The 16,029-nt window shown below is 38.2% G+C and overlaps 1 protein-coding gene across 1 annotated transcript in view; it reads left to right on the forward strand.

The window, feature by feature from the left end:
- The window catches only part of DNAH3 (dynein axonemal heavy chain 3), a 171,886-nt gene that overhangs the window by 88,793 nt on the left and 67,064 nt on the right, over positions 1-16,029 (forward strand). The window contains exons 39-42 of the mRNA XM_087417087.1: positions 2,068-2,168; positions 4,174-4,279; positions 6,311-6,440; positions 11,467-11,712. Coding sequence (XP_087273213.1) covers positions 2,068-2,168; positions 4,174-4,279; positions 6,311-6,440; positions 11,467-11,712 — 583 coding nt within the window. The remainder of the gene's footprint in view (positions 1-2,067; positions 2,169-4,173; positions 4,280-6,310; positions 6,441-11,466; positions 11,713-16,029) is intronic.

Raw genomic sequence — 16,029 nt, forward strand, 5'->3', positions numbered from 1 at the left:
CTCCGGACCTCTCCACATGGCTTGGGCTTCTCACTTGGTGGTCTAGGGGTAGTGGCACTTCTTATGTGGCAGCTGGTTTCCAAGAGGCATGAAGTGGAAGTTTCCAGGAAATTAAGAGCTATGCTTGGAACTGGCACAGCATCACTTTCTCTGAATTCTGTTGGTCAAAGAAGTCACAGGGCCTGCTGAAATTCAAGGGGGTGGAGAAATAGACTCTACCACTTGATGGAGGTGGGCAAGGTTCATGTTGCAGAAGTGCACATAGGATGGGAGAGACTGTTGCAGCCACCTTTGGAAAATATGTTCTGCCATAGTAAGGGTAGTCGCTAAAGAGCTTGGATGCTGGAGCCAGGCAGCCTGGGTTCAAATCCAGGCCCTGCCACTTACCAGTTGTGTAACCTCAGACAAGCTATTTAGTCTCTCTGTGCCTCAATTTCATCATCTGTAAAATGGGGATAATGGTGCCCACCTCATAGTGTTGTTAGGAAGATTAGATAAATTAATATTTGCAAACTGCTTATAATAGTGCATGGCATATAGCAAGTGCTATATAATGGTTTGTTAAAATAAAATAATATAAAATAAAATTTATCACCATTTCAAGGAAGCGTTCCTACACTGAATATAACATCGTTAGCAAATCAAAATATATTCTCCTACTGCATTTAAATTTCACAATACTAAGAGTGAATCATGCTCAACAATGGAAGGCCTAGTTATCCAAATTATACACATGCACTAATTATAGCATGTGCATAATTTTGATTATATAACATATAAAAATAGAAATAAGTTTTATTACATGATATGGACTGTGTTATATAATCTAATTGAACAGATGTATTGGTTGGTCTTGAAATTAGAAGTATAAAGAGTCATCATCAGTGAATTTCCTGATAGCTCTTCTCGGCTCTGGGTCTAAATCAAACTGCTGTCACGGGTATGGATCTATTTTACTTTTCTTGATGTTCAGAATGGCACTGCTGGTGGTGTCAGCCCTGTAACAGCTATGACCTTCCTGGGGATACATGTAGTGACCTGTTTCCAGATGTGTTTGATGTGGGCCAGGTAATGTGCAAGGAACTCTTTTTTTTGCTGAGGAGGATTAGCCCTGAGCTAACATCTGTGCCAGTCTTCCTCTACTTTTTTATATTTGGATCACCACCACAGGGTGGCTGATGAGTGGTGTAGGTTCGCACCCAGGATCCGAACCCATGAACCTAGGCCGCTGAAGCGAAACACGCTGAACTTAACCAGTACACCACGGGGCCGGCCCCTGCAAGGAAGGAACTTTTTGCCCATAACTTTAGATGAGCAGCAGGATGTGATGGGGTCTCCTCTTTTACTCTGAAGCCCAGGCTTCAGGCCATCTTATGACTTAAATGTCTCCCTTGAACCCTTGTCGGCAAATGGGAAGCAGCACCACTGACTTTGTATGTACTATGAGGCTGTCCTGTGTATTTGCACTACTTTCTACGGGGATATGCTTGCTAAACACTAGGACTTTCAGTGGTATTTCCTTCCATTCCAAAAAGGATGTATGGAGATATTCTTGTCACTCCAGCCCTGGACCAGTCCATGAGGGATTCCTAAAGGACTCTTTCATGGGAGGCTTGAGCAAGTAAAACAGGATAAAGGTGTGCAATTAAGTTCTATATTAAACACTGGGAAAGGAACCATGAAACTTGCTGTAGTCTGACAACTTCTTGATCCTTCATCGAAGGCTGTTATTCAGTGATTCTCTGGCCTCCCTATTTAAAATTACAGCTCACCTGACCGTGACTGAGCCTTCTCCAACCCTTCTACTTTATTTTTCTCCAAAGCACTTTCACCATTTTATATACTATATATTTTGCTTACCATCTATCTCCTTCCAGCAGAATGTAAATCCCAAGAGGGCAGGGATTCTTGTGTATTTTATTCTATGCACCTAGAATGGTGACTGGCACATAGTAGGGCTCAAGAAATATTTGTTGAATGGATTCAAACCATCTCTGTCTCCACTGAGGCCTCTCTCTTGCATATGGAGTTTAACCCCTTTGCCACCCCTCTGCTTTGCACTTTCAGCTGTGCTTGATGAGTGGAGAGATTATCCAGATGAGCTCCAAGATGAGTCTGATCTTTGAGCCAGCCGACCTGGAGCAGGCCTCCCCAGCCACTGTGAGCAGGTCAGTCAGCTTGTACTGGCACCCTGAGGGAGGCATGGCCTCACTAATGCTAAGCAGGAGGGACAGCTCTAGAAATCCATAAATGTGATTAATCTCTAGCAGATTGCCTGCATTATTTGTTGTCACTTAGATTTGTCAGAAAATCAGTCCTTAACCCACACTGCTGGTAGGAGTCTAAAATCAGGCAAGCACTTTGGAAAAGAGTTTGACATTATCTCCCAACACTGAACCTTCATATGCCTCATGACCCAGCAATTTTGCTAAGTATATACCCAGAAGAAACTTTTGCCTGTATACAATAGGAGACATATACAAGAACATTCATTGTGATGTAGTTCACCATAGCAAACACTTGGAAACAACCCAAATGCCCATTAACAGGAATGAACTAATAAGTAAAATAAAGTCACAAATTGTAATATTTATATAGCACTCAAACTGTACTGACATGCAACTATATGACTAAATCTTAGTAAAATTACAGATAAAATCTTAGCAATATTATGTGTAAAAGCCCACAATATTACATACAGCATAGTGCCCCCTTTTAGATTGTTAAAAACAATTAAAATAAATATATATACATTTTAGGAACATATAGAAATGCTATAAAACTACAGTCGTCCCTTGGTATCCATAGGGGATCAGTTCCAGGACTCCTGCAGATACCAAAATCCAAGGATGCCCAAGTCCCTTATATAAAATGGCTTAATATTTGCATATAACCTATGCACATCCTCCTGTATACTTTAAATCATCTCTAGTTTACTTATAATACCTAATACAATGTAAATGCTATGTAAATAGTTGTTTTGTTGTATTGTTTAGGGAATGATGACAAGAAAAAAAGGCTACGCGTTCAGTACAGACACAGCCATCATAGGCCTTTCAGGCCATGGTTGGTTGAATGTGGAACCCACGGATACAGAGGGCCGACTGTATATAAGAGGGAAAGAAATCAAGGGACAGGTGAACATGAGATTCAAGATACTGTGTTACCTCAGGTGGGGAAAGTAAGGAGGATAGAATAAGGGGGACTGTATGATTACATGAAGGTTATTGTCAAGATTCTCACTTCTGTCTGGATGGTGGGTTCATGGGCACTTATTACATTATTGAAAACAATTAACTAAGGCTACACATGGGCTAATGATGAGTGTGCCAAGGATGATAATTAATCCAATCCTGTGCACCTGAAGTCCATAAAAAATAAAATAAAATAAAATCAACCCATGTTCCCAAAGGCAATGTGAGGGCTTAGAAAGAGCACATGGCAAGTTAGACTAACTGGGCTCGTCCTCTGGCCATGCCACTTGCTAGCTGTGTGACCTCTTCCAAGTCACTTAGCCTCTCTGAGCCATGGTCTCCTAATGTCTAAAATGTAGACCACGAAGAGGAATAGTTAGAGATGAAAGCCATTAGGGCCTATCATAGTGCCTGACATGCAATAGGTGTTCAATAAATGGTAGCCAGTATTAGTAACAAACAAGAGAGCACCTAGATGTAACAGAATGGAAAAAAACATGTGCTACATAAAACGTTGCGTGTCAGTACATGGGTATTTATGGTAATTATAATAATAGTTTCCATTGATTAACAGTCTTCTATGTATTGGTCACGGTGCTAGATTCTTTATTGGCATTTTGTGTAACCGTTACAACAGTGTTATGAACTACATATTTTTTATATTCCTCAGTTTACAGACAAGGACACAGAAGTTAAGAGTCACTAAAGAAACCTGCCCAAGATCACTCAGCTAGTAGGGTCTGGGGCTGGGATTTGAATCCAAGTCTCTCTGGCTCCCAAGACCCAGCTCTTAGCACTGGTCTCTATCCTTTCCTGATAAGATGTATGTACCTTCTCTTTGGCCTGGAGGTAGTGAGGGTCTGTGCCCCAACCCAAGCTCTAGCCCCTTACCTTCCCAGGACTGCCTTCACTTACCTCACCCCTACATGCTTGGAAGCCCAGATGTGAATCAGGCTGGTCCTGTGTTTGTGCTTGCCAGGTGTGGGATGATCTACATGGAGCCCCATCAGCTAGGCTGGAAGCCCCTGAAGGATTCATACATGGACACCCTGCCCTCCAGCCTCACAGAGGAGCACAAGGAATTGGTGAGATCCTCCAGGTCCCTTTTCTTTCCATTCCTCCCTGTCTCCTTACTGCTCATCTCTAAGGCCTTCTAGGCACATCTTCACCTTCATAATCCCAGGCAGCAAGAAGGGGCGGGGAATTCCTTACTTGTCCCCAGTTATCTTGTTTTGTGGCTGCCACCATTTTTCCAACTCCTTGGCTCCCCAGTGGAGAATTTTGGTACTTGAGAGGTGTTCTGTATGATGGCTGGATTGTCACCCCTTTGGCCATTGTTCCACTGGCAGAAATGTCTCTAGGAGTTGCTATAAAGATGGACTGGGTTATGAAGAGCCATGTTCTTCTCTGTACTGCCACTCCCCATCCCTATAACCTAGATGCTGTGCCTCCTACCTCTAGGGAGCTGGAACCAGTTAGAAATGCTTTTATTGCAGCTACTAAGAGTGTCCATTTCCTTCTTCCCTGCCTAAAAGAGATGTGAATGTTCAGGTTTAGGTGGGTACCCACCACACTCTCAGACCAGGGAGGCAGGAAGGGAGAACCAGTGCTGTGGTGCCTCTTGTTTCCCTGCATTAATAGAGTTCCCTAGGAAAGTTTCCCACTGAAGAAGCCAAGAAGAGTCTGAGTTGGGTTCTCTTCCCACTATGAAAGCACTCTGGGGAACTATATAGGATGTATGTAGGACAGCCCCATTCCTGTCACATTTACATGCATGTACAACATATATAAACCGGTACATTTATACAGACATATGTCCACATGCACAGTCAGAAACCAGTCTACACACAGGCATAGGAAGCCTTCAGGGACTCCCCAGTGTCCTTAGCACAAAGTCCTTATCAGGCCTCTGAGACTGTGATCTGGCCCACACCGCCTCTCCAACCTCGTCACCTACCCTCTTGCTCAGCCTCAACTCATTACCCTCCAGCCCTCGGGTCTTGTTTCCATTCCTAGAAAACCCCGGGTTTCACTACCTCAAGGCTTTTGCACTTTTTGTTCCTCTTCCTGGAAATCTTACCTCAGTTCGTCTCATGGGTGACTCACCCTCGTCAAGTAGGCCTCAGCATAAAGATCTCCTCCAAGAAGCCTTCCCTGACCACCCTCTTTAAACTCTTCCTGTTATTCTCCATTGTAACATCTTTATTTCCTGCGGGTACTTTCCATGATTTGTAAGTGTTTTATTCATTTCCTTGCTTGTTTAGTTATTTATTGTTTGTCTCCTTTGCCGTTCAAGACTGTTAAGTTCCATGGGGGCAGGGACCTAGTCTATCTTGTCCACCATTTAGCCTTAGCACCTGCTACACTGCCATTAGTAGATGCTCAATAAATATTTGTTGACTCAGTGAATATACCACAAATCCATATACACATGTATATTCATATATATATATATAAATGCATCTATACATGCATACGTATCCACACACCTATGAATGTATTTATTTAGTGATGAACTACCTACTTCCAAAAAAAACTTAGGATAATTTACAGCGAGAGTCACAAAGTACAACAAAAATGAAAAAACACCAAAATAAGAGGATAAAGTGAATCAAGTAATATTTTTAAAAGAATAAATGGGGTGGGGAACAGAGACAAGAGACAAGAATCATTATACCCACAAATAAGGACCTTAGCTACTTAGCTCTGCACTTCTATGGCCAGTTTATACAGGAGTTCCACCTTACTAATGCCAGTCATTTGCAAATCGATTATTTAGAATTCCTAATATTCTTTATAGAAACAAAGTCAGATACTATGTCTGGGTCCTAAAACCATTTAATGTGTCTTGTAGCTGACCCACAGGAGCTCTGAGCCTGAGTATCCAGCTCTGGGCAGTGCAGTGGGAGGGGTGGGGATGGCCTATGGGCTGCATAGTCCATTAAGTAGAAAGCTGGAGGCAGGGGCCTTGTTGCCTGTGGTCTTTCCCCAATATACCTACACTCAAAAGTAATCAGCAGTCTTACCAGCCTTTCTGGCTGCCCTGAGGTGAACCAAACTCTTGGTCTTAAACTCACTTTTTGATAATAACTTCAAATCTCACTTTCTACTCTCAGGTCAATGACATGTTCATGTGGCTTGTTCAACCCTGCCTGGAATTTATTCGCCTTCAGTGTAAATTTGTGGTCCAAACATCTCCCATCCACCTTGCCTTCACAATGATGCGACTATACTCCTCTCTGCTTGGTAAGTGCTACCTATTATTAAGCCAGATGGGAATGGGTTGTGCTCCCACTCGTGTTTTTCCCCTGGTGAGTTACAATGAGACTAGCATTTCAGTCTAGAACAAGAAAGCTTTTGGAGTATAGATGGTAGAGTTTGGTGGAAAGAGTCCATGTATTTTGCCCTAGCTTTGATCTTGCATTGATTTCCCTGGTATTATTATGCAAATTACCCTATCCTTCCTCACTCTTAGGTTCCTCATCCACACAATGGGAGTAATAATTCCTATCTTCCTTTACCTAATAGGGATATCCTGGAGGGAGATGAATTTAGATGATACATGTGAATGTATCTCAGAAAAAAGATTATGTAAAAAATAAGATAGGAAGTTTTCCCATGTTCAGAAAACTTAGATTACAAAAATCTGAATTCACAAAACATAGAGATATACCATAAGAGAAATGATCACTTTAGTCTCAAAAACTAGGTAACTTCTCCAGGATGTGGGAAGTACATAAATCATAGAACTGTTGATTTAAGTGTCGTGGAGAAGTTCCCTGTAACTATTTCATGTAAATCTAATTTCACTGAGTTCTACTGGAAATGGCAAAAGATGGGTCCATTTGGAGATCTTTTTTTTTTTCGGTGAGGAAGATTAGCCCTGAGCTAACATCTGTTGCCAATCCTTCTCTTTTTGCTGAAGAAGATTGGCCCTGGGCTAACATCCATGCCCATCTTCCTCTACTTTATATGTAGGACGCCCACCACAGCATGGCTTGATAAGCAGTGTGTAGGTCTGCACCCAGGATCTGAACCTGTGAACCCTAGGCCACCGAAGCAGAGTGCACGAACTTCACCATTATGCCACTGGGCTAGCGCCATTTGGGGAACTTTTATTCGATGCTATTTCTTTTTCAAGATTGCATATAACTCAAACTCAAGATGGATCTTCTTACAACTTCTGCTACATGAACATATTTTCTCAGCTCAGTTCTTCCAAAAGCTTTACAGGTGTAGATCAAAAATGTAACATGGTGAAGAGTTGAGTGGAGAATTTCTTTGGCTAAATATTATTTGATTTTCTAAAATTAAAAGGAATTATTAAGGAACACTAAATACATTTTTTGGCCATTTATTTTGAAATAATTTTAGACTTACAGAAAAATTGCTAAAAGAATATAGTCACATATACCCTGCACCTAGCTTTCCTTAATACTAACATCTTACGTAACCAAGGTACAATTATCAGATAAGGAAATTAACATTGATACTATACCGTTAACTACGCTACAGACTTTATTTGCATTTCACCTGTTTTCCCATGAATGTCCTTTTTCTGTTCGAGAATTCCATTCAAGATGCCACATTGTATTTGATTGTTGTATCTGCTTGGTCTCCTGCAATCTATGGCAGTTCCTCAGTCTTTCTTTGTCTGTCATAACCTTGTCATTTGATGAATACTGGCCAGTGATTTTACAGACTGTCTCTCAATTTAAGTTTGCCCGATGTTTTCTCATAATTAGATTGAGGTTTAGAAAGAATACCATAGAAGTGATGATGTATCCTTCTCAGTACATCATTAGGGGGTACCTGATGTTGATATATCTTATTACTGGTGAAGGCTCTGGTCAAAGTTAGCTTTGGTCAGAGCTACATTTCTCCACTGTAATGTTAGTATTTTTTCCTTTGTAATTAATAAGTATCTTGGAGAATATAATTTGAAACTATGCAAATATCCTATTTCTCTTGAAACTTTCACCCACTGATTTTAACATCCATTGGTGGATCTTGCCTACAACGCTTATTACGGTGACATTAGCTTAATTTTATATTTCTATTTCTATTCCTTCTACATTTACTAATTAGAATTCTTCTGTAAGGAAGAACTGCTATTCCCTATTTATTTACTTATTCAATTATTTATTGATCAAAGTATGGACTCATAGATATTTGTTTTATTCTTTGGGTTGTAATCCAGTGCTACAGTTATTTATTTTATTGTTCAAATGGCTTTGGCCATTGGGAGCTCCTTCAGGTTGGTTCCTGGGCTCTTTCAACATGTCCTCATCCTCAAATTACTAAAATCAGAAATGAAAATGAGGAAATTACTGCTGATTCTACAGAAATAAAAAAGATTATTAAGAGAAGACTATGAACAATTTTATGCCAACAAGACCTGAATCATGAAGAAATTTGAATAAACCAATGACTAGTGAAGAGATTAAATAAGTAATCAAAAAGCTCCCGACAGAGAAAAGCTCTGGACCTGATCACTTCACTGGTGAATTCTACCAAACATTTAGGAAAGAACTAATACCAGTACTTCTCAAACTTTTCCAAAACAGTGAAGAGGAGGGAACACTTCTTAACTCATCCTATTAGGCCAGCATTACCCCGATACCAAAGCCAGATGAAGACTACAAGAAAAGAAAATTATAGACCAATATCCTTTATGAACATTAATGTAAAAATTCTCCCCAAAATACCAGCAAAGTAAATTTAGCAGCATATTAAAAGGATTATACATCATGACCAAGTGAGATTTATTCCTGGAATGCAAGGATGGTTCAACATATGAAAATTGATCAATGTAATACATGTAATTAACAGAATGAAGGAAAAAAATACATGATCATCTCAATTAATGCAGAAAAAGCATTTGAAAAAATTCAACATGCTATCGTGATAAACAACACTCAACAAAATAGGAGTAGAAGGAAACTACCTCAACATAATAAAAGCCATATGTGAAAAACCCACAGTTGAATATTATACCCAATGGTGAAAGACTTACAGCTTTTCAACTAAGAGTAATAATAAGGCAAGGATGCCTGCTTTCACCACTTCTGTTCAACATAGTACTGGAAGTTCTAAGCCAGAGCAATTAGGCAAGAAAAAAAGTTAAAAGATATCCACATTGGAAAGGAAGAAGTAAAAATATCTCTGTTCGCAGCTGATGTGCTCTTATATGTAGAAAACCCTAAAGATTCCACATAAACTGTTAAAACTAGTAAACAAATTCAGCAAAGTGGCAGGATACAAAATCAACACATGAAATCAGTTGCATTTGTATACACTGACAATGAATAATCCAAAAAGGAAATTAAGAAAACAATGCCATTTATGATAGCATTATAAAGAATAAAATAAAGAATAAAATACATAGGAATTAACTTAACCAAGAAGATGATAGACTTCTTCAATGAAAACTATAAAATGTTGCTGAAAGAAATTAAAGAACACATAAAATGAAAAGACATCCTAAGTTCGTGGATTGGAAGACTAAATATTGTTAAGATGTCATTACTACCCAAAGTGATCTACAGATTCAATGCAATTTCTGTCAAATCTCAATTACATTTTTTTTTCAGAAATATAAAAATTCATCCTAAAATTAATATGGAATGTCAAGGGACCCTGAATAGCCAAAACAATTTTGAAAAAGAAGAATAAAGTTGGAGGATTCACACTTCCTGATTTCAAAACTAAAAAAGCTGCAATAATCAAAACAGTGCAGTAGTGGCATAAAGAGAGATATATAAACCAATGAAATGGAATAGAGAGCCCAGACATAAATCCTCACATATATTCTCAAATGATTTTCCACAAAGATGCCAAGACCATTCAATGGGAAAGCACAGTATTTTTAACACATAGTGCCAGGAAAACTGGATATCCACGTACAAAAGAATGAAGTTTGACTCTTACTAATGCCATATACAAAAATTAACTCAGAATAGAGGAAAGACCTAAACATAAGAGCTAACACTATAAAACCTTTGGAAGAAAACGTAGGGTGAAAGCTCAAGACATTGGATTTAGCAATAATTTCTTGGATATGACACCAAAGGCACAGGCAATGAAAGAAAAAAGACAAATTAGACTTTATGAAAATTAAAAACTTTTGTGCATCAAAAGACATTATCAACAGAATAAAAAGGCAACCCAAAGAGTGAAATATTTGCAACTCGCATATATAATAAAGGATTAATATCCAGAATATATCGAGAACTTCTAAAATTTAACAATATAAAAACAAATAACTTGATTAAATAATAGGCAAAGGACTTGAAGATATACAAGTGGCCAATAAGCACATGAAAATATGCTGAACATCACTTATCATTAGGAAAATGCAAATCAAAACCACAATGAGATACCACCTCACACCTATTAGGATGGGTACTATCCAAACAACAATAACCAAAAATAACAAGTGTTGATGAGGATACAGAGAAATTGGAACCCTTGTGCACTGTTGGTGGGAATGTAAAATGGTACAGTTGCTATGGAAAATAGTTTGTCAGTTCCTCAAAATTAAACATAGAATTACCGTATGAGACAGCACTTCCACTTCTGGGTATATACACAAAGGAATTGAAAGTGGGGACTTAAACAGATATTTGTACACCCACCATGTTCATAGCAGCATTATTCATAATAGCCAAAAGGTGGAAGCAACCCAAGTATCCATCAATGAATGAATGAATAAACAAATTATGGTATATACATACAGTTGAATATAATTCAGCATTAAAAAGGAAGGAAATCCCAACATATGCTACAACATGAATGAACCTTGAGGACATTATGCTAAGAGAAATAAGCCAGTCACAAAAGAGACTACGTATATGATTTCACTTCTAAGACATACCTGGGGTAGTCAAATTTATAAAGACACAAAGTAGAATGGTGGTTGCCAAGTGATGGGGGAAAGGGTAATGGGGAGTTATTGTTTAATGGGTACAGAGTTTTAGTTTTGCAAGGTGAAAAGAGTTCTGGATATGGATGATGGTGATGGTTGCACAACAATATGAATGTACTTAATACCACTGAACCATACACTTAAAAATGGTTAAGATGGTAAATTTTGTGTTAGGCATATCTTACCACACACACAAAAAAAATCTGAAAAAAAAATGTATGTGGATAAAGGATATGGCAGGTGATGGCTACACAGTCATCCTTCCCAGGCCTCTCACCCGGTTCACGTTGTTGATATCTCTTGCACTCAGCAGCTTTTCCTGAGGTTCCCTTTTCTTGCTTTTAGATGAAATCAGGGAAATAGAAAAGGAGGAAAGTGAATTATTTGAAGGCCTGACAAGCCAACAGATCTTCCTCTGGCTGCAAGGTCTGTTCCTTTTTGCCTTGGTGTGGACCGTAGCCGGCACTATCAACGCGGACAGCAGAAAGAAATTTGATCTGTTTTTCCGCAACCTGATCATGGGTATGGATGATAACCACCCAAGGCCCAAAAGCGTCAAACTCACCAAAAACAACATCTTTCCAGAAAGAGGTAATTTAGTACTTGTTTGTTTTGTCTTACTCTAATGGTTTCGATCATAAGTTCCAAACCCAACCAAAATGTGTGGACCAAGTAAGGCCTTTACAAAAACCAGGGAAGATTTTTATAGCTTGCCTGGGTGGGCGTGGACCAAATATGCTCATACATTATCTTCAAAATGATCACTTTAGTGATCTGTAAATATTCTCATATATGTGTGACATCAATTACTAAAAGATTGAAAGATATTTCTTTTCTTTTAAGTAGATTTTACTGTTTTTTTTCCTTACCACCCACGTAATAACAATTAGCAGACATTTGGTCTTGTCTAAAACATCCATAAGACATTGAATCCACACCAAAAGTTCCTTAATATTTGGTCCTGTCCAAAATATCCCTAAGACATTTGGTCCATGCCAAAATGCCCTTGACATTTGGTCCTGTTCAAAATGTCCATGAGCATATTTGGTCCATGCCAAATGGCTTTGGACGGGACCAAATATCAACAACCTTTTGGCATGGACCCAGTGTCTCCATGGACGTTATGGACAGGACCAAATATGACCAGATATCAAGTACCTTTTGATATGGACCAAATGTCTGATGGACCAAATGTCTTAGGACATTTTGGACAGGACCAAATATCAAGGGCCTTTTGTCATAGACCAAATGTTTTGTGGATGTTTTGGACAGGACCAAATGTCCTGCAAGGAAGTGATACGTTATATAAAATTTAAAAAATACAAAGAGAATAGAAGAAAATAAAGATCAATGATAATCCCACTATCCAGAAATATTCTTTCTTTATATTTTTTCTTCTAGTTTTTTCTATATTTTTATAACAAAAAGGGGATCATACTGTAAATACTTTCCATATAGCTTTACTTTTTGTGATTATAAAAAAGTGTATGAAGGGCCATGAGGGAGCTTCCTGGGATGATGGTACTGTTGTATGTATTGAGAGAGATCTGGGTTGTACAGATTTGTGCTTTTATCAAAACTCAGTGAATGTACTCTTAAGATTTGTGCTTTTCATTATAGGTAAGTTTTGTATCAAAAGAAAAAACATATAAACAAATATTGAACAGTTAATGATATACATGCCGAAGTTTTTATGGGGAAGTGTATAGATGTATGCAATTTACTTTGAAATGTGTCAAAAAAAATAAGATGACTTAATGGATGGATGGAGGAATGAACAGGTATGTAATAAAACAAGTAAAGACTAATGGCAACATCTAGGAGATCATATACAAATATTCACTGTATGATGTTTTCAGTGTTTCTTTATGTTTGAAACTTTTCATAATGATTTAAAAAAATGAATGAACTAGTAGGTGCCACTGCCCCCCTACACACACCTTTTCCCCAGCACTCCTGGCACACTTTATGTTATACATGGTCATCTGTCAGATGAACTGCATAGAGGCCCTGGACCAATCCATTAGTTAGATAGTAGTTCATTAGTTGTTTTTTCTTTTCTTTTTTTGGTTTGGAAGATTTTTTTTTATTGTGGTAAAATATGCATAACATAAAATTTACCATTTTAACCATTTTTAAGTGTACAGTTCAGTGGTATTAAGAACATTCACATTGTTGTATAACCATCACCATCATCATCTCCACAACTTTTTTCATCTTCCCAAACTGAAACTGCGTACTCCTTAAACAATAACTCCCTATTTGCCCCTTCCCCTAGCGCCTGGCAACAACTATTCTACTTTTGGTATATATACATTTGACTATACTAGATACCTCATGTAAGTAGAATCATATAATATTTGTCCTTTTTGACTAGTTTGTTTCATTTAGCATAATGTCTTCAAAGTTCATTCATGCATGTCAGAATTTCCTTTGTTTTTAAGGCTGAATAATATTCTCTTGTATGTGTATAGCACATTTTGTTTATCCATTCATCTGTGACACACACTTGGTTGCTTCCACCTTTTGGCTATTGTGAGTAATGCTGCTGTGAACATGGGTGTACAAATATTTGTTTGAATCTCTGATTTCAGTTCTTTTGGGTATACCCAAAAGTGGAATTTCTGGATCATATGGTAATTCTTTGTTCAATTTTTTGAGGAACTTCCGTAATGTTTTCCATAGCGATTGCACCATTGTACACTCCCGCCAGAGATGCACAAGCGTTCCAATTTCTCCACATCCTCGTTTTGTTTTATTTTGTTTTTTATAATAGCCGTCCTGATGTGTCTGAAGTTGATTCTTAATTTTTTAAGAAAAAATATGAATAGATCATATAATGAAAAAGATATAAATTTTTAAAAGACAACCACTAACCACTATTAACATTTTGATGATCATTCTTTTAGACATTTCCCTATGCATATATGTGTCTATAGATTTACTTTTACAAATATGGGATCACTCTGTACTTATTTTCCACTTTTTGCTATCATTAACAACATTGTGATGAACAGTGTTCTGGTGGCTACATATTTGCTTAGTCCATGATTATTTCCTTAGCATAATTTCCTGGAAATAGAATTGCTGAGTCCAGGGTCAGTAAAATTTTAAAGCTTTTGATTGCTAAATTTACCTTGTGCCCTCACCAACACTAAGTATTACCATTTTTTGAAATCTTAGGAATTTGAAATGTGAAAATGTTATCTCATTTTATCTTTTCAAAAAGACATTTTTTTTTTTATAATTTTATTTATTTATTTTTTTCCCCCAAAGCCCCAGTAGATAGTTGTATGTCATAGCTGCACATCCTTCCAGCCGCTGTACGTGGGATGCGGCCCCAGCATGGCCGGAGAAGCGGTGTGTCGGTGCGCGCCCGGGATCCGAACCGGGCCGCCAGCAGCGGAGCGCGTGCACCTAACCGCCAAGCCACGGGGCTGGCCCTAAAAAGATTTTTAATAGACTTTAGTTTTAGAGCAGTTTTAGGTTTGCAGAAAAAATTTACAGAAAAAAAGTACAGAGCTCCTTCCCTCAATCACCCCCCATCATGGTTTTCCCTATTATTAACATCTTGCATTTCTGTGGTACATTTATTACAATTGATGAACTAATATTGATAAACTTTTATTAACTAAAGTCCATAGTTTGCGTTAAACTTTACTCTTTGTGTTGTACAGTTCTATGGGTTTTGAAAAATACATACTGTCATGTATTTATTATTACAGTATCATACAGAATAGTTTCACAGTGCCCTAAAAAGCCCCTAGCTCTACCTACTCATCCTTCCCTCCCCCTTAACTTGTGGCAACCACTGATTGTTTTACTATCTGTAGTTTTGCCTTTTCCAGGATGGACATACTTGGAATCATACAGTATATAGCCTTTTCAGATTGGCTTCTTTTACTTAGTAATAAGCACCTTTTTCCTTCATGTCTTTTTGTGCCTTGATAGCTCATTTCTTTTTATTGCTGAATAATATTCCATTGTGTGGACATTTATCCATTCACCTATTTAAAGGACATTTTGGCTTATTCCAGTTTTTGGAAATTATGAATAAAGCTGCTTTAAACATTCATGTAAAAGTTTTTGTGTGGACATAATTTTTCAGTTCATTTAGTAAATACCTATGAGTGCGATTTCTGGATCATATGGTGAGCCTGTGTTTGGCTTTGTCAGAAACTGCCAAACTGTCTTCCACAGTGGCTGCACCCTTTTGCATTCCCACCAGCAGTGAATGAGAGTTTCTCTTGCTCTACGTCTTCATCAGCATTTGGTGTTGTCAGTGTTTTGGATTTTTAGCGATTCTAATAGGTGTGTAGCAGTATCTTGTTGTTTTAATTTGCAATTCCCTAGTAACATAGGATGTTGAACACCTTTTCATATTCTTATTGGCCATCTGTATATCTTCTCTGGTGAGGTGTCTGTTCATATCTTTTATTCATTTTTAATTTGTTTGTTTTCGGCCCGGCCCCGTGGCTTGGCGGTTAAGTGAGCGCGCTCCACTGCTGGCGACCCGGGTTCGGATCCCGGGCTCGCACCGACGCGCTGCTTCTCCGGCCATGCTGAGGCCGCGTCCCACATACAGCAACTAGAAGGATGTGCAGCTATGACACACAACTATCTACTGGGGCTTTGGGGAAAAATAAATAAATAAAATCTTTAAAAAAAAAAATTGTTTGTTTTCTTGTTGTCGAGTTTTAAGAATTCTTTGTATATTTTGGGTACGAGTCCTTTACCGGATAAATGTTTTGCAGGTATTTTCTCCCAGGCTGTAGCTTGTTTTTTCATTTTCTATCAGTGTCTTTCTCAGAGCAAAAGTTTTTAATTTCAATTAAGTCCAACTTATCAACTTTTTCTTTCATGGATCATGCTTTTTGTGTTCTGTCTAAAAAGTCATCACCAAACCCA

This window comes from Ceratotherium simum, chromosome 26 (assembly GCF_057802395.1).
Source record: "Ceratotherium simum simum isolate JZ-2026a chromosome 26, ASM5780239v1, whole genome shotgun sequence".
Classification (NCBI taxonomy): domain Eukaryota; kingdom Metazoa; phylum Chordata; class Mammalia; order Perissodactyla; family Rhinocerotidae; genus Ceratotherium; species Ceratotherium simum.